Source organism: Agelaius tricolor, unplaced genomic scaffold (genome assembly GCF_023055355.1).
Source record: "Agelaius tricolor isolate 1412-34295 unplaced genomic scaffold, bAgeTri1.0.p SCAF_11, whole genome shotgun sequence".
Lineage (NCBI taxonomy): Eukaryota > Metazoa > Chordata > Aves > Passeriformes > Icteridae > Agelaius > Agelaius tricolor.
In genome coordinates, this window is record NW_027269271.1 from 1,677,221 (window position 1) to 1,694,824 (window position 17,604).

Below are 17,604 nucleotides of genomic sequence, written 5' to 3' on the forward strand. Positions count from 1 at the left end.
TAAAGCTCTCATTTGCAGCTGGTGGAACAGCCCTTTACCACCACTGAGAGAATTTCAACCTGAAGCTCTAATTAATGACAGAAGCACAGGGAGCCCTGTAATTTGGGGAACAAGCCTCGATTCAGAGATTATGCTAATGTACACATTAAATTAAAAGAACACTCTCCTCCAAGTGTTTTCAGTTTGCTGCCACCCAAACTGAGCAAGACCTGATGTCCTGCATCAGGCCAGAGCAGAAGGGCTGCATGGGAGCATCTCCTACCTGCAGGATGTGGGTGTCAATGAGCTGAGAGCCTCCCAGCCCTGAAGCCTGCCCAAGCTGGTGCTCATACAGGATGGGAATAGGCTGAGTGTTGGAGGTCTGCTGGAATGCCAGGCTGGACTGGGCCTTGGCCAGCTCCTGGTGCTGCACTGCTGGGAAGTTGTGTAAGGCTGTGCCAGACAGAACCACTGGGGATGGCTGAGACAAACCACTCTGCATGAAAGCTTGCTGGGATCTGCAAGAGATTCAAGTGGCATTCATAAAAATTCTGACAGAGCTCAACAATGAACCACCAAAATGAACAGCACAGTTTATATTCTTTAAACAGCATTAGGATGCTTAGCTCTACTGAACACCTTTTCACCTGAGAAAGGCAGATTTTTTTCAATTTACTCTGCATACAACAAAATAATAGCTGCTACTAAAGGCCACAGGAAAAAACAATGAGGCTTCTTACTAAAATCTTAAATCACAATTACCTATTTAGATGTTCATGCTGCAATAATTCTTGGATAATTAACTGTAACACAGAAAAGCTGCCAGTTCTTAGTTCCTGTGCTCCAAGGTAGGATGGGAAAGCACCTGTGAGCAGCCCCACTTAGTCACTAAGGGAACTGCTTTCTTCCCTTGACTCCACAGTCCAAATTCCATTACAGCTTAAATCACTGGATACTGACCATGGTAACTTCCAAATGAATGTTTTGATTTCAAAAGACCTCACAGCCTTTAATTTTAACCAGCTATTCAATTCCTCTTTCAGCAGCATGGGGAAGCTGCAGTTTGTTTAAAGAAGACTGAAACCAGTACAGCAAAGCACCACAGACAGGTTTAGTCCATCAGAAATCTTCATCTGAACATCCCCACTAGGAACTTGGTGAGTGGCCACCTTCAGCCTGAAGAATCAAGAGTTTTTAAATAACTGCTCCTCTCAAAGCTTTTGAGCTCAGAGCAGAGTGTTTCTGATGTGAAAACACCTTTTAATTTCCCTGGTGCTGGCTGTGTGTGAGCAAAGCCCTGCTCCTGCTCATCTGCTGCTGTGGTGGGGTTTGCTTGTGCCCACACCTGGGTGAGCTTTGCTCTGCACCCTCCCCTCACTGCAGAACACTGGAAAAACTCTTCCAGACTGGATGCAAAGGATTGGCTTCAATGGAGCCAATTTTTTTTTCCCCCAAGTTGTTTTTTAGCTCACTTTTAACTTTTGGTTGTAATGTTTTAAACCAGCAACCTGTGCATCTCCAAGCTTCTCCTCCTCTGCACATTTTCTATGTGGGAGAAGCACTCCCACTGTTAGAGCTCCATTAATGCCATGTGTGATCACATGTTTGTGTGTGATCAAATTTCTTTAATCTGGACCACATGCCAGCCTGATTGTGTTTTTGCAATTAGCCAACTGTTTGCAACAGCTTTTGTCAGCTGTAGCAGGACAAGCAATATTTGGTCCCACAAAGTCAGCCAAGCACCAAAGTCAGGATACAAATGTGGTTAATTAAACCTTCTGTGGCCTCAGCCTTCTACATTGCACCAAGCAGATTTAACTACAGCCCATGCAAAACCCTCTAATTAAACTTCCAAAGCAGCTTTCTCAAAGTGGAACTAACAACATTTGTCAGAATTCCACTGCTGTGGAGCAGCTTTCCCAGGAAGGGCAAGGGAGCTTTGGGAGGCTCACAGTGGAAGAATGTCTGTCTGTCCATCAGGGCCACTGCAGAGATACTGGTGCTACTGTTACCTTCTGCAGCAAACAGAAATATTCTGAAACACACCATGCAGCCCCTCACACATCTGCAATGAGATTTTCACTACCTAGGAGTTCAAACTGGAACTTCACAGTGTTTCAAGACTCCAGTGTTGGTTTGATTAAAAACAATTGCTGAACTACAGGGACAGACATTTTCTGTTCTCTTAGCATGACAGACTGATGCTCTCAGCTCTTTACCCTGGGTTTTTAAAGATACAACTATCATGCATCAGTTTTTAACCCAGATTTCACAACTGCACCTGTACAAGGCAGATCTGCATACAGAGTTCTCAGGCAGAAGAGATTGTGGGGAAGACAGGAAGGTGAGGCAGCTATGGAGCACATATCACAGGTCTGCAGGGAACCAAATTCAACAATTCTGGCACTAAAACCCCAAAGAAATGTGCATATGCTACCTACCTGTAAGGTTGTAAGGAGGAATTGAACAACTCTTGGGCTTGTGAAACAGCTGGTGCTGCTCCTAAACTCAGCTGAGCTTGGTGCTGTCCCTGCAGGGGTGCATAGATGGGGATGGGGATCTGCTGAACTGAAGCAGGCTGCGTAGAAGAGAAAACATTAAAACGAAGTTATAAAGAAGAGAAAACGTTAAAATTAAGTTAGAAAAGCTACAGCTGAACGTGTGTGAGGATTTGTGCAGCATTATGAAAAGTAAAATAAGAATGTCAAATCCCCGAGGCTGCATGCAGAGCTAGTATTGCTGCCCTCATGAAAATTACTTTCTAGTTGAATTTTCTACTTTTCCTCACAACCAACCAGCAGAAACTGAGTGAAATATTCAGATCTGCATATAAAACAACTGTTTGAGATTGCATAGGATTTTGTATGACAGAAGTTGAGTAAGCCTGCACTCACATGGCCACAGAAACACAGGAATAGAAACTTTCCCATATATTTGTGAATGGAAGCTTTTCTCTCAACTTCCATGGCAAACAATCAAGCACTGCCTGCATGCACCAGAAGAGACAGCAAAGGCAGGCATGACCTCATTTTTTGCAGTCTTTAGTCCCACTCTCCCCTGCCCTCATCAAATGATTAGTGGAACTTGCAAGGCAATATGGATAGGGGGGGAACAGGGTGAATGAGGAATCCCCAGATACCTGAGAAAGGCCTGGCTGAAAGCCTTGCTGCTGGGCCAGGGAAGGTGGTGCCAGCCGGGCGTGCTGGGTGTTGAACAGGTGACTTGTATCCATGTAGAATGCTGGGATTTGAGCTGCAGTGCCTCAGGAAGAGCAATACAATTAGTACCTGATTTCAGTACCTGATTTCAGTACCTGATTCCCAGCAGCACCCCTCTAGAAAGGTTTTCATCAAGAATTAGAGATGCAGCTGCTGTCAGTCCTTCCCACTCTAACAGCTCCAGAGGGCCTGGGAGAAAGAGCAGCACTGCAGAGCTGGCTGCCTCAAAAGCTTTGGTATCTTTTCCAATTCACCCCCAGAATCTATCGGTCTTGCAAAGGTATCATTAATCCCACACAATTTTGGAGGGATGAACAACAGATTCTGGGCAAAAAAGGCATTTGGGTGAAGGAAGGGTTAGAATGTGTTACACTGCCAGGTAATTTAACTGGATTGCTAACTAGATGTAGGATTTTCCTTAAAGAAAAAATGCCACAACTCTCAACTACTGTAGCATTTTAAGAAAGAAAACTAAATCACTCCTGGTCTTAAATAGCAATTTACAATTCTGCAACAGAAATTTGGTACATTAAGAGACTCAAACTTACTTTCTTCAACAAACTATACAGCACTATCTTTGTACTTCCTGATAAAGCAGTGCAGATTCAGAGGAAGACAATTAGTGAATCTGAGTACAGAACACTCTTTATCATTCTGTCTTTACTGCAGAGCAAAACCAGAACCAAATTAAACTCTCCAGCTTCAAAATTAAAAAAAAAACCCAAAAAGCAGATGTGTGGCTTGTCAGCCACAAACAGCATTACCTGCTGCAGACTGAGACACATAGACCTGGGGACTTTGCTGCTGCTGGGCAATGAGGGATGGCATGCAGCTCAGCTGGGAGAAGTGGCTGGCAGAGGCCAGGCTGCTGGTCTGCAGCTGCTGGGGTTTCACTTTGCAGATGTTAGGAGGGTCTGAGGTGCTTGCAGTCTTCGTACTCAGCGAAGAGGTTGTGTATGTTCCAGCTCCTAGGAGGAGAGAAGCCAGGGATGCAACAATCAAAGATATTTTAGAACCTCCTCATTCAAAGATCAAAGTTTTGGGAGAGTTCTGTAAGCACAGCCACAACTAGTAAAGAAGACTGAAACCTAATGCAGCTGTTTCAAGGAAAACATGGAGCCAATCCTGTGGAGTTCACTGTGGGAAGTGCTGCAACCCTGCCACATCTCCCTTCTCAGGAGCACACAGAGCTACTGAAGGAGGCAGCTGGGTCAGCTGTCCAACAAAATATTGCAACCCACAGTGGTTGTGCCTCTCATGGAGATATATTTTAATATTCCAAGGGATGAAGACAACCAGATTTAGCATCTTTTGTTTGCTGCCAAGAACCAAGGTGACAACTAAGTACTGGTTCTGAAAAGCAGCTGGACATTTGCTCTGCTTTTTGCAAATAGGTTTTGATATGAGTTCTTGAAGCTTTAACTTAAAAAGCAAGAGTACAAATAGCAGTAAAACATCAGAATTATCCTCTGCCCCAAAATCTACGTGCTTGCCTCCATTTGGCTGAACAAAATTAAACCAGTAGACAAGAGAAGTTTACCTCCTCTTTCAAGTCCATGTAAGCAGCTTAGGCAGAGAGTGGTTTAATATTATTTTCAGGTGACTGAAGTGAAACAGGTGAAGTCAGTTAACAGGTTATTTGGGAAGTTGCTGCTCAGATCTGCCATTCCATTTCTAGCACAAACCCTCTGTTAGCTTTGCATTTAACAATTCCAAAAGGAATTCAATCCAAACATAAGCAAGGAACAACACAAGGGGACATCACTGCTTTGGCATGAGTTACCTGAGAGGGATGTTGTGGGGGTAACTGAGGCCACAGGAATAGGAGGCATTGATGCACTTGAGAAAGAGCTGTAAGTGCCACTGCTTGGCCCAGTGTTGCTGCTGCTGCTGCTGCTGCCACCAGCAATGGGAGACGCTGCTGAGGTCACTGGTGAACTCTTCTCCCCCATGTTTGGGGAATTCTCCCATGCTTTGCGTGCAGACTCCATCTATTTAAAAGAAAACAAAAATCCTCATCTATTAGGAAGTTTCAAGCAGTCCCTGTTCCTCTTTTAACAGTTCTTTTTAGTTAAAAGGCAATTGGGGCTTCATGCCAGCCTCTTTTGGAAGTCGCTGTCATCGTGCAACTCTGTTCATGCAAAAAGCAAACAGCCTCAAGTTGGAGCTGCACATGTGCACAGTTCATCATCTTACAGCCAATGCTCAGAAGAGAATCCACTCACACTAATTTGGCTTGGTTTTGTTTGACATGAAGAGCAAAGACACAGTGAGCAAAAGAAAGGGAAAACCCCCTCTAAATACTTCCATCAAGTCCTTTCCTTCCAGGTTACTTGGGCCATTCAAACGAAGCAGCCCTTTGCTTTCTTGGTCCATCATCCACTTGGAGTGACCACCAAGGATACCCACTGCACACTTCAGTGAACATGACAGCAGTCAGGCTTGGATTTCCAAAGCAACTCCTGCTCAAGAAGCAACCACAAGCTCACACAGCTTGTGTATGCTGCTTTATGTTAAAGCTAAACAATGCTTCATGCTCCTCTGTTTCTGTAATTATGAGCTTATGTCTTGCACAGCAAGGGAGATGAAACTTTCAATATTATACACACAGTTATCTTCCCCCAGAAGTGGAAACAACCAGTGCTTTACTGCAGCCAAAAAAATCTAATTCTTGCTACGTTAGCCAGACAATGCAAAATCTAAATTGAGACACTTCTGAGGGTCCAACGAACAAGAAATATTAATGTTTAGACTACACTCACTAATTTAAAAGCTCAAACATGGTCCATGGACTTCTGCACAACCTTCAGGTGTCTCCAGTGGAAACACAAGTTTATCTAGCAGAACTGAGATTGCTCACTGTCAGTTTTTCAAGACCAGGTGCTGCCTTTAGTGGTGGACATTAAGGGGCAAATATATCCTCACCACACACCTGTCCTCACTGCCTGCACCAGAGAGCCCCCCTAGCTCAGTCTCTCAAAGCCACACTTGTCACCCTGCCCTGCTTTACATGAGTTAGGCAGAGTCTGGACAGATCAAACATGGCTCAGGTTATTTGTCTAGATGCTTCAGAAATGATAAAAAAGCAGAGCAGTATCAAAAGAAATGGGTCAGGTGATCAACACACACCCATGTGGAAAATGAGGTTCTGGATTCCTGAAGAGAATGAAGGGGGAGGAGGGAAACTTAGTTACACATTAAGTCCTCTGGGGGCAAGTCACCTGTTTTCATTTTTGAGATCATCTTGCCCAGCAATCATTCACTGTCTCCCCTCCACAACATTCTCCTCCAAACTGCTTCTGATTCTTACAGACAAGGCAAAGTTAATCCATCACTGATGTGCTGGAAATGATTTTGTTTAGGCACTGAGAGAAAGTGAGTAAGTACCTGAGACTGTCAGGCTACAGAAGGTGTAGAAGGCTCTATGTCCACTGATTTTCATGACATCCTGGAGAAACTACTGATAGCAAAAGCTACACACTGCATTTTGTCACATCTAGAGCATATCACAGAGTCCTGAAGTTTTCTTTTGGAAAGCCTCTTAGCAACATCTAACTTTTATAAGCTAGAGAAAAAGATGCAAGAGAGATTGATACTCTAGGAATGTCTATTCAGCACCATCTACAGACCAGATATGGAGGAATAAGAGGCTTTAAATTAAGTGAGACTGGGGACAGTGTTGTAGTTTCACTGCTCAGTTAGGGAGAAAGGAAGGCAACAAGGAGGAGATCATGGCTGCCTGAGGCTTCTCTTCATCACTGATCCACTGGGGCCCTCACCCAGCAGAACAGCCCTGCCCATGTTACCCAAAGCCTCCACTGGAGACAAACCCCAATGTGCCTTTCCTTAAATACACCAAAGGCTCAATGGTTACAAAAACAAAGTTCAAACGTGGCAGTTTCTTGACCAGATGCCTACAGAGGAATTTTAGATGAAACCTTGGACATGAAGAGGGCCAAGCAGCTCAGTTTGAGACTGCTTTGGACTTTCTTCTGCTCAGCTCCTTACCTCCAGCAGCCCTTTGAGCCAAGTCCTTAAGAAGATGACTGAGTAAAGGTGTCCTTAGCAAAGTTACTCTAAGGAAACAAGATCTCAACAAGGAGCACCTCATAGCCCCACTGAAGAATGATGCCAAGCAGTGGGAGCAACTGGGGCCAAGTGCCCTACAAGCCTCTTCACAGACAGCTTGCTGTGACAGGGGATGGAGGGAAGAGCAGGTGCAAGGATTAATCCTTTATGCAGGCAGAACCTGGACATTTTGTTCTTTTAAGAAAATGAAGGAAATGCTTTCCTCTCTCCTGCTGCACAAGTATCCTTTGAAAAATGCCAGGGCTGTACTGGAAGAGGATGACAAAGAGCAGAGCTGTGCCTGCTGGGACAGGGACAGTCTCAGAGTGTGCTTTAGAACAAGCCTGCTGCCTTCCGTGTTTGTCAACAGCAGGTAGAGCTCCAGTGGCTGGAATGAAGAAATCAGGGACAAAGCTGCTTCCAAATAGCTTTCCATCCAGATTTCAGTCACAGGGTTCTTCAAGATAGCCTCAAAACATGGATCTTTGACCTATTTTGTTGCCACACATCCAAAAATCTATTACTCACTGAGAAATCACTGACACCACAAGAGCAGGAAAAGAAGTGCAGGATGAATGACACAGACACCACAGTTTGCTCTGTAACTGGGCAGTGTCCCACACTTTGAGGTAACTTTGAGCCCTACCTGTGACACAGGATTGCATCTCCAGCTGCCAAACAGTCAGAGACTATTTCAGAACAACACTTTCAGACGCCAGAAAGTCACGTTAGGATAACTCATCACACAAGAATGTACCAGAAACCCAGTTTATTTTAAACTCCTTGTCCCTCCACAGTGCTCTCCCCATTTCTGTAGGTCTACTGCTTGAAAGAGGTGTTATATTCTTTTTAGGAAATAAAGTGTTAACAAAAGAAAAGCAGAGATTCAACAAGAGAACATAAATATTTCTCATTTTTAGAGAACACAAGCAAGCAGCTGTCAAACCAAGCCAGTGAGACAAGTCTCACTGGGACTGACAAGCAAGTTCCTCCAAAGCATGAGCTCTGCATCCAATCAAATTTAATTTCTTCTTTTAAAAACTTAGACAAACCAAGGTCAAACACCACTATTCCTCAATACCAGAAGCAGCAACAACACTTCTACTGGCTCAGTCACCTGCACTCACAATGACAAAGCAGATCTAGGACACCAAAAGAAGAAAAAACCCAACAACTTCTAAAAACACAGTAGCAAAGCTAGAGCCCAACTCTGTGTTAGTGAGTTATACAATGCACACAGTCCAAAATCCAACAAAATGAGAAAACAGCACTCAAAATCTTCTCCACACTTGCTCTGCACTGGAGAGCAGGAAACAGCAGAACATTTACAACCCTACAAAACGTTCTGGCTTGCTGATCTAACAGCGCTTCAGAGACACCAACACACCAGCTACGTGCCACTACTTAGAACTTCAGCCATCCAACTCAAAACCTCATTATCACTGCACCTAAGTCTTAGAACTAAGAAGAAATCAAGCTTTGCTTATCAAGCAAATCCTTCAAGCCTTTACACCAAACCAGGCAACTTATTTTAAGCTCAACACTCAAAAAACCTCAGCCAGATTCGGATGGTTTGCCATGAGCACTGTGGTCCAATGCTAAAACTCTAGGATCTTGGTTTTTCAGGGCAGTGGGAGCCAAGATTGGTTGAGATGCCAAGTGTTAATGCAAAACGGGGTTAGAAATTTATGGTTTAAATGCATCCTTCGACAGAGTCTGTGTTTCAGCCATCCATTTATATGCAAAAGCAGTTCAGCAGAGGAAACAAAGGAAGGCTCTAAAAAAAGGTTCACCAGCAAGTTCTCCAATAACTTTTTTTTCCCCTGCATGCAAGAAAACGACCCTTAGAGGGATGTGGTACATACCTTGAGGGTGAGGTCGACGGTAGCGGGAGAAACTGGAGTTAGGCTGGAGCTCTGTTGTAAAGTCTCCCTCCTAGGGAGGGGAAGGGTGTGGGGCAGGGGCACCTGAAAGGCAGGCAACACACATCACATTCTAACTAAGTCTACTAGAAAAGCCCCAGAAAGCAAAGCTCAAGCTTTATCAAGTGAGCTACAATTTCTTCAAGGCTTGAGCATTTGGCAGGGAGACTGATAAAATAAGGTGAAAATTTGGTAGGCAAGGAAAGGCCACTCAGCAGGTGCCAAGATGCTTCTCATCTCTCAAAGAGGCTGAAGATTAAGGTTTTAAGGTGTCCATGTCCTCTGCATAAACAACACCAATTGTCTGTTTGGGGATTTAATTTCAAGTACCATTTCAGTTTACTGATATGCAAAAATTCTTCCCAAGCCAGGTTTGTCCCTTTTTGTACCAATACAGTACAGGGGGCTTCATGAACCTTGAGTTCTTAGATGCAGTTTCTGAAAAGAGGAAGCTTTTATAGACCTGCAAAATCACAGGACCATGAAACAAACTACAACAGATTTGCCATCCAATAATTGAGTTCAGTTATTTTCTCTTTCAAAAGATGAAAGATGTGATACTTGGGGAAATAAATCTGACATAATGCTATTGCTGTCTTTGCCTATGAAAACTGCAATGAATTTCCTAGAAGTTTTAAAGGAAATGAATCAAAAATACTGCAGTGTCCAGTCTGTTACTCCTAACTATTCCTTTCTCTCTCCATAGCTTAGCTAATGGACTTCCACTGGATGAGGTAAGGCTAATCCACAAGACAGATCCTGAAGCTTTGAAGCAGGGGATGGCACAGATCCTTTGTGGCCAGGAACCCCTAATTCCCGTGTTAGAAATTCAACTCTAACATCCACAAGGATTGGACATCATTAACACAAAAGAATTCAGTCTTCCACACTAACCACCAAAGTCAAACACCACAACACTACCAGAAAAGCCAGCAGAAGAGTAAGAAGTTCAATCAGTACTGCTCCAAAACGGTGCTGCAGTAAGCTGAAAAGCATTTTAGACGGAATTCACAAGACATCTTCATAAAAAACTGAGATCCTGGAGAAACTATTCATGATTCTACCTTCCCCCATCAACAAGTGACTCAACCCTGAGCTAATTCTGTTACTCAAACAACAAGAATCACAAGATCCAAGCTCCCTGATGCCCCAGCACACTCAAGACAAACTTGATTTTGCTACAAGTCACAACCCAGCTGGTTCTCTCAATCACTGTGCCACGCTCACAAGTCAGGACCACTGCACTGGCTTTGAGGGCTGCAAACATCTCATCTCCATAGCAACTGAACACCTGAAGTCTGCTGTCTGCTCTCACAACCATTCAGCTTCTCCCTCTGCATGCAGCTGCTGTGATTTCAGGCTACAGTTCAAACCTCCTTTGTTTGGAAGAGCCTTTCTTCAAACTCAGCCTCCAGAGCTTTGCTCCTGGTACCAGGCTCAAGTGCCAACTGCTGCCAAGAACACACTCCCTCCCTCATGATGCCTACCTGTGCTTTTTTTAGAATTGTCGCTATAAACATCTCCACTTTCTGTGCTCTTTAGCTCACTGTGATTGTTCAAAAGACAAGAAAACACCTGAAGAATTCCAGAGCAGGTACTAATCAAACCAAATGTCCTTCAGAGTAAGATTACTGGAAAAAGCCCAGCTAGTTCACATGAAAGGAACCCTGTGGACTTGTTCACTGAAGGCACTATTTGGTGCTTTAAAAGAAGTGTGAAAATATTTTCTTGTCTTCAAAGTCAAGACGATCACTGCAATGGACTTACGTTCGTCACCAAAGTCTCCTCCATTTTTGTACTGCTAGTAGCCACTGTGTTAGGATGAGAAGAAGGTGTAGTGTAGTCTGTTACAGACTCCTGTGAAGAAAAACAATTCCATTAAAATATCTCCCTTACCTAAATTCCATTTCAATTTCTTGGACAGATGTCAGCCTTTCTACAGGAGGAGTTCAGCAAGCAACAGAAGATTAGAATTTCACACTGATTTTACTAACAAGTCATGTCTAGCAATCCTTGCTGCAGAAGTGCTACTCAGGTCAGGAGGATTCTCAGAAGATTACAGTTTGCCTCATGACCTCACAATGTACATCTGGAGAAAAGCCAAAATACAGTCTGTAAGGCAAGAACATACAGAGCAATGTATCTCCTGGGCACTGTAAAACTGGACTGTGGTGGTGCAACCAATCATCATTTGTCACCCAAGGTGCTTCAGCCACCTGCAGGCCCTTTCAGTCTGCTTAAAAAGTAAAATACCTTAGCTGAAAGCTTTCTGTAGCTTTAAATAAATACAGAAATTTCTTAGAATATCAAGAAAGGCCTTCCAGATTAAAAAGAACACAAAGGGATGGTTGCAATTTGCAAAACAATTTTCTCTCCTGTAAGTTTTGTCTCTGAAAATCACAAGACTCAGATTCTCTGGATGGTGCAGGCTACCTTCTGATTTCTGCACTGCTTAATGACTTCAAGGAAGAAAAGGACTGAGGTTTCCAGTGTGCTCAGAGGCTTTCCTTGAAGCTTATTTGTCACAGTTAAGTGGCCCTTCATGTGCTCAGCAAACAAGTTCCTTTCAGTGCTGGCTGTAGGCAGTGACTCCTGCAGCTGTATGTCTGAAGTTTTACATCCCTGAAGCCCAGGAAAGGCTCCACCATCTTGACAGAACCAAACACCACAAAGGAACTGAAGGACAAATCAGCAGCAGAACTGTTACCCAGTGTCTGGACTTGCCAACCCATAATGATTTTGAAGACACAAGCCATACAATGCTTGTTTAATTGCATCCAACCAGTAGGATGATAAGCTACTAAAAAAGTGCACACTCAATTTACTCCTCAGGCCTGTGGCAATGCCTCTAAAACAGCAATTAGAGCACTGAGATAGAAAGTGACAAATAAATGCCAAAGAATCCTCCTTAAAAGGATGAGCTCATTTTGGTACAAGACCACAACAAGCTAAACCCTAACAGGGTGAGAGAGGACAATGTGCACAGTGATTTGGTTTTATAATTTATGAAGAAAACAGAGAACTCTTTTCTCTGTTTATTTACTTCCTTTACTTGTTAAACTGGTGAAATACAAGATATATGGTGCTTCCCACAATGCCAGCCACCAAACTGCAAGTTGCACATTTGCACTGGATTCCAACAGGCAAATTTAATCTGGGTAAAACAAGGCAAGCATGCAAGGCTGCTTTAACCACAAAAGCCTTCTAATGAAGGAATTAATGTTTTTTAAGGATGCATCACTGCATAAGAAAGAGGAAGCGTTTTTATTAAATTTTCTTCAAGTTCTAGATGCAATTTTTTCAGGGTTTGAGCAGTGAAATTCCTTATGAAAGGAGATGGATCAAGACTACTGCTAACCTTCTTACTTTGTAAACTCACAGCAGAAAAGGAGTTTTTCACTAGAATTAAACCCAAAGCACTGTACCAGCTCTGGTGCCCTTACAAGGGCATGTGCAATGCTGAAGCACAAGGGTGGTTTACAGGCTGAACATGAAGACAAGACAGAGCTTTAACCACATGAACACCCCTCCATAAACTGCAGATTAATCTCCATCCTTCATTTCCTGGCACATTAAGTCCAGGATTCTGTTAGATGTGGCTTAGCACCATAAGCTTTTGCAATTCAGTTGAAGTGATTCTCCTGGGCAACTGTTTGACTGAAGAAACCAACTGATTACTTTATTAATAACTAGCTAGAGCCAAAAGCTCATGTTTATGCTTTTTCTGGAGTTCTCCACAAATGGTTTGCACCTGAAGAAAAAGAACAGGCAGACTTCTTATGACTACCTCCTTGAAAAACAAGAGATCACAAAACCTCCAGTGACTGATGAACCAAGAACAAGGCAAACCTCAGAGCTGACCCTGCTGTAAAGGATCAGGCTATTTAGTGGGATGAATCAGCTATTTGATTGGTTCCTGATTTACATAAATCACCCAAATTAGAGCTTGAAAGATACTCAAAATCTTCTGAAAAGCAGTCTGTGTGTCCTTTTAGCCATGATCTGTAAGGCACAGCTGTTGCTCCCTGTACAAATACTTCACTGATGTCCACAGCCAGGTATTGACCTTCCTGAGATTTGACAGGTTCAAATGGAAGGCTGGGAAAGGGAAGGGCCAAGATGTTTTACCCAATTGAGAAAGTTACACATCAGACTGCCTTTACTACAAAAATACTGTAAAATCCAAGAGAAACAGCTGCAATGGCTTCTGAGGATCATACTTATGGACTACACTTAAACATCTCACTGTAGGAGTTCATTTCTATTTCTACAGTTTCTAAGCAGTCTTGTATGATTAAATGCACATGCTCTTATCAAGATGTTTGTTTTGGAATGGATGGGGCACTCTCACAAAGCTTCTGAGGGAGGACAGCTGGCTTTTACAGCCATTTAAATCAAATACACCACAAGTGTGCATTCCTAGAAGCTGAGCAGGAATCACTGAGAGGGATGTTTAAGACTATCAAAAGAAAAGAGATTTAGGTTTGCCAAAACTTCAACATTTGACATTGTAAACAACAGGTTAAAGATGTCAACACCTCTTCCCTCATGAGTAAGCAATGGAAAGAGTAGCAAGACAAGAAAAAGCAATTGCAGTGTGCTTCAGTACAAGAACTCCAAGGCTGGAGCAGTATTTGAAGCCCTCTTAAAAGCCTCTTAAAAAAGAAGGGACATTTCTTGTAGGTTTATTCCTGCAAAACCTACATGAAGGTTATCTTATCCAGTAAATTTGCAGGTTGTTGGCTTAACTTCCAGAGATGTAATTCTGTTGGTTTAATTTCCACTTCTTTCCTAGAAAAAAACAACTTACTATTGCCTCAGGAACTATTCCTAACAAAGGAATTTAAAAGCACACCTGGTGCTGTTAAGACAGGAGCATTTAGGCCTATTATTAAAGGCTTCTTTAAGCAACCACTCAATAAAGAAATTATTGGGAAGTTCATATGCAGCACAAACTGGAAAGCTTCTTTCCACTCTGGTTTTCCTTCCAGAAGACAGAACCTAGGTGCTTTAGTACTGTGGTAGTTCAAAGAACCTTGGCAACCCAAGTTAAACTAAACCTAGACTGGCACAAAGTCCAGCCTCCCCTTCTGAAAAACTGATACTTCAAAAATACAATTGCAGAGGGGAAATGTTGCTGATTTTAGCAGAGATACTTAACTACACTCAGGCTGCAGTAACCAAAGCTCTGTTTCCTATTCTGTTTGTGGCTTAGAAGAAGCCTCTTCTCCTGTCTTGAGCTCTGGCCACAGGAGTTTGTGGGACCTTGGGAAGCACAGGATCCAACCAGGCTCACCAAACACCTTAGCAAGGTATTTGCTGCTCTGCACTTCTGATTCTTATACAAGGACACTTTATCAATTTCTGGTGTGAACATAAACCACTCACACCTACCTACAAGATAGAAAATGTCAGGAAGGATGAGAAATCCCTGCACTGAATTTTCTTAAGCCGGCAGCTTTCATGTTGGACACAAATATCCTTCCACTTGCTCTGTAGCAACACTTCATTGAGACAGTATCTTTTATGGCAAAAAGCTGCCTAAAAAGCTTGTTTTGGGGTTCTTTCCCTAGCTGTGGGTGACAAAGATGAATTGGGGGTGATCTACACTCCATATTCTCCAACTCTCAGTGTAACTCTCAAAGAGGATCAGTTTTCCTAAATGACATCAGAAGATTTCTGTTTAAAACCAGGATGGTTGAGACAGTAGGCAACCAACCTGGGTCTGTGCCTACAAAACTGCTTTTCAAACCTGCAAGGAGAATTTTCCTGTACCAAAGCAGGTGTAACTACTAAGCAGTAGCTACTCAAACTGAGAGAGCTACTCAAACATTTGAGAGATGACAACCAGAGTACTTGCTCAAGACACAGGCAGAAAGGAGATGCCTCTGGGGATGTTTTTCAGCCCCATCTAAGAACTGACCTGCAGAGCAATGAATCCCAACACCAGATCACCATCTCACTGCTGAGCAGTTATACAGAAAACAGGGGACTATGATGACTCCTAAATATTGTGAAGTTCTGCAAGGAATATCTAGACAATATCCAAGCCAAGAGGATACTCATGACCATCCAGGGACACAGAACAAGCCTTATCTAAAGCTTTAGCACATTGCTAGGATAGAGATTTCTTTTTTTCACAGAACAGCACTCAACTCACAGCTTGAGGTCATCCATACACTCGTCCAGCAATCATGCACAACTTCACTTCTCTGCTGGAATACATCACATCATCTTGCATACATCACATTGATGTGAGTCTACAGACTCTGCCCACACCAGGCTCCAGTGCCACTCTCCACAGCAGTGCTCAGGAATGAGTTTTGCCATTCAGCAGAACAGATTTCCAAGACAGCACATCTCTGCAGCACTTTTTAAAATTCAAGCAGCACCAAAGTTTCCTATCAGCCACTCAGTGGGCTCTGCTGCCCAAGCACCACCAGCAGGCAACCAAGTGTCAACCACCTCACTGTAATCACATTTTACATCCAGTGCTCAGTAATGTGGCAGGATTTTTCTTACCTTTGTGTTTGTCCCAAACTCTGGAGCAGACACAGAGATCATGGTTCCTATCTCGGTGCTCAGCTCGCTCGCTGCTTTGGTCTCCTTTGCAGTGACAGGTTCTGGGCTTCTGACAGAGGTGGGAGATGGTTTCTCCTGTCCCTCAGGCTCTCCCTGCTGGGCATCCTTCACCTTCCTGTTCTTTAAGGAACGCTCTTTCCCAATAGGACCAGGTTTATACTCTTTGTTTTCTACTGGGCTCAAGTCTGGAAGCTAAGTTAGTGTTAACTTGTCAGTCATGCCTTCCTCTCTGTGTCCTATCCAACAAAAACACTTAAACATGCTAAAAGTCATTGCTTAAACAGAACAAAGCCTTTTCTAGCAGGTAAAGAATTTGAGACTAAGTCATAAGTACATGAAATGCACTGATTTTGAACATTAGGAATCTAAACCATTGTTTTCAAGCAATGAATTTTTTATGTGAAGTGGCAGAGTTCAAATAAAATACAAAATAATGTCAGTTTGATTGTCCTTACAAGAAAAGCACAAAAAATATAGAAACCACATGACTTTGTATACCTACAGGTTATTGTAATTTTCAGGGATTCAGGATTTTATGGGACCCCAGGAAACCAGAACAGAATTATTTGAAATTATCTTGCCATATGGATGTTGGCAGCATTTTCCCCTGGAAAATGATCACTAAAGGGATCCAGAAAAAAACAAAACCACCTACACACAAGTGTTGCCTTACACTGCAGACACCATGGCTGGATCCCTGCTGCAATTCAGCACTTCCTTCCTGTGCAGCTGAATTACAGCAGCATGAAGGGCCCTAGGGAACCTGAATGCTCTGCTGTTTCAACAGCCACGTCCTTCCTGGCTGAGACTCTCAGCCCACTTCACTGCTGAGCAGCACTAAAATCCCTTCAAGGCAGTCCTGAAAATCCAATTCCTTAAGCTTTGACAGCAGAAAGACAGAAGCTGCTGGTAATTGTTTTTCTCAATAAACCAGGTATTTTGGGAGTGGATGAAGACTCTCTAAAATACCCCAAATAATTTTTTCTCTAATAGTTTATAGAGGCTGAAATTCCTCCAGACACTTTAAGGTCACTTAAACCTTCACTCTTTGCCTTGGAAAGGTAAACTGCTTTGTTTCAAGCATGGTCCTCTTATATTGCCCATATTAATTCAACAATACCAACCTCCAATCTTAAATATAAGCTTGCATTTAGGCTTCACAGCAAACAATATCAGCACAGGGGTGGGTGAGTGTGTAAGAATTGTTTGTTTGTTTGTTGGCATTTACTTTTTGTCATCAAGGCAGTTAGATTTACAGCTGCCTCACTCAAAGGAGTGTAAACAATATTACTCTCCAATGCATTTACTATTTAGTCACATAAGTGTCTTTCAATAAAATCTGCAGAAGTCTTGATAGCTCTAAACAAGCAGAAAAAAGGAACTTTCTACACAGTGTCAAGCAGACTGTCTCTCTATATATTTAACTTTGGAGTTCAGTATCTGAAAGTGGTTTTACTGGGCAGTTTTAGGCATGCTGCAGTGTATCTGAGACATGGGGTACTGCAATTCACCAGCAGTTTTAATCAGTGCATATTTCTCTGCTGAACAGGTTTCATATTCTGCAGTGAAAGCCATGAACTGCAACACATCCACTCAGTGTCTCCTACAGCAGAAGTTAAATTCATTCTGTGGCTGAACTTCCAGATTTCAGCTCTTTTTTTGGAGGGGGGGGAGAACCCAACAAAGAACCAAAACGTGAACAACCAACACAAAGAAACACCCACTCTTCCAGAAAGACAAAAGGGCTTTAATTGCATCAGGACTGCTGCCAAATCTCAGCCATCAAGAGGGACTGGAATAGCTGATGCTCTAAGTCACCAGACAAGTTTATCTGC

At 42.9% G+C, this 17,604-nt stretch overlaps 1 protein-coding gene across 13 annotated transcripts in view; it reads right to left on the minus strand.

The window, feature by feature from the left end:
• PRRC2C (proline rich coiled-coil 2C) overlaps positions 1-17,604 on the minus strand; it is a 70,106-nt gene that overhangs the window by 10,767 nt on the left and 41,735 nt on the right. For 7 of the 13 annotated variants that reach the window (XM_071435731.1, XM_071435735.1, XM_071435736.1 and 4 more), the window contains exons 22-29: positions 15,710-15,961; positions 10,955-11,044; positions 9,131-9,232; positions 4,981-5,188; positions 3,962-4,165; positions 3,119-3,240; positions 2,421-2,557; positions 263-497 (exon numbers count right to left, since the gene is read on the minus strand). In XM_071435731.1, coding sequence (XP_071291832.1) covers positions 263-497; positions 2,421-2,557; positions 3,119-3,240; positions 3,962-4,165; positions 4,981-5,188; positions 9,131-9,232; positions 10,955-11,044; positions 15,710-15,961 — 1,350 coding nt within the window. The remainder of the gene's footprint in view (positions 1-262; positions 498-2,420; positions 2,558-3,118; positions 3,241-3,961; positions 4,166-4,980; positions 5,189-9,130; positions 9,233-10,954; positions 11,045-15,709; positions 15,962-17,604) is intronic. The other 6 variants (XM_071435739.1, XM_071435732.1, XM_071435737.1 and 3 more) reach the window with 5 other exon arrangements.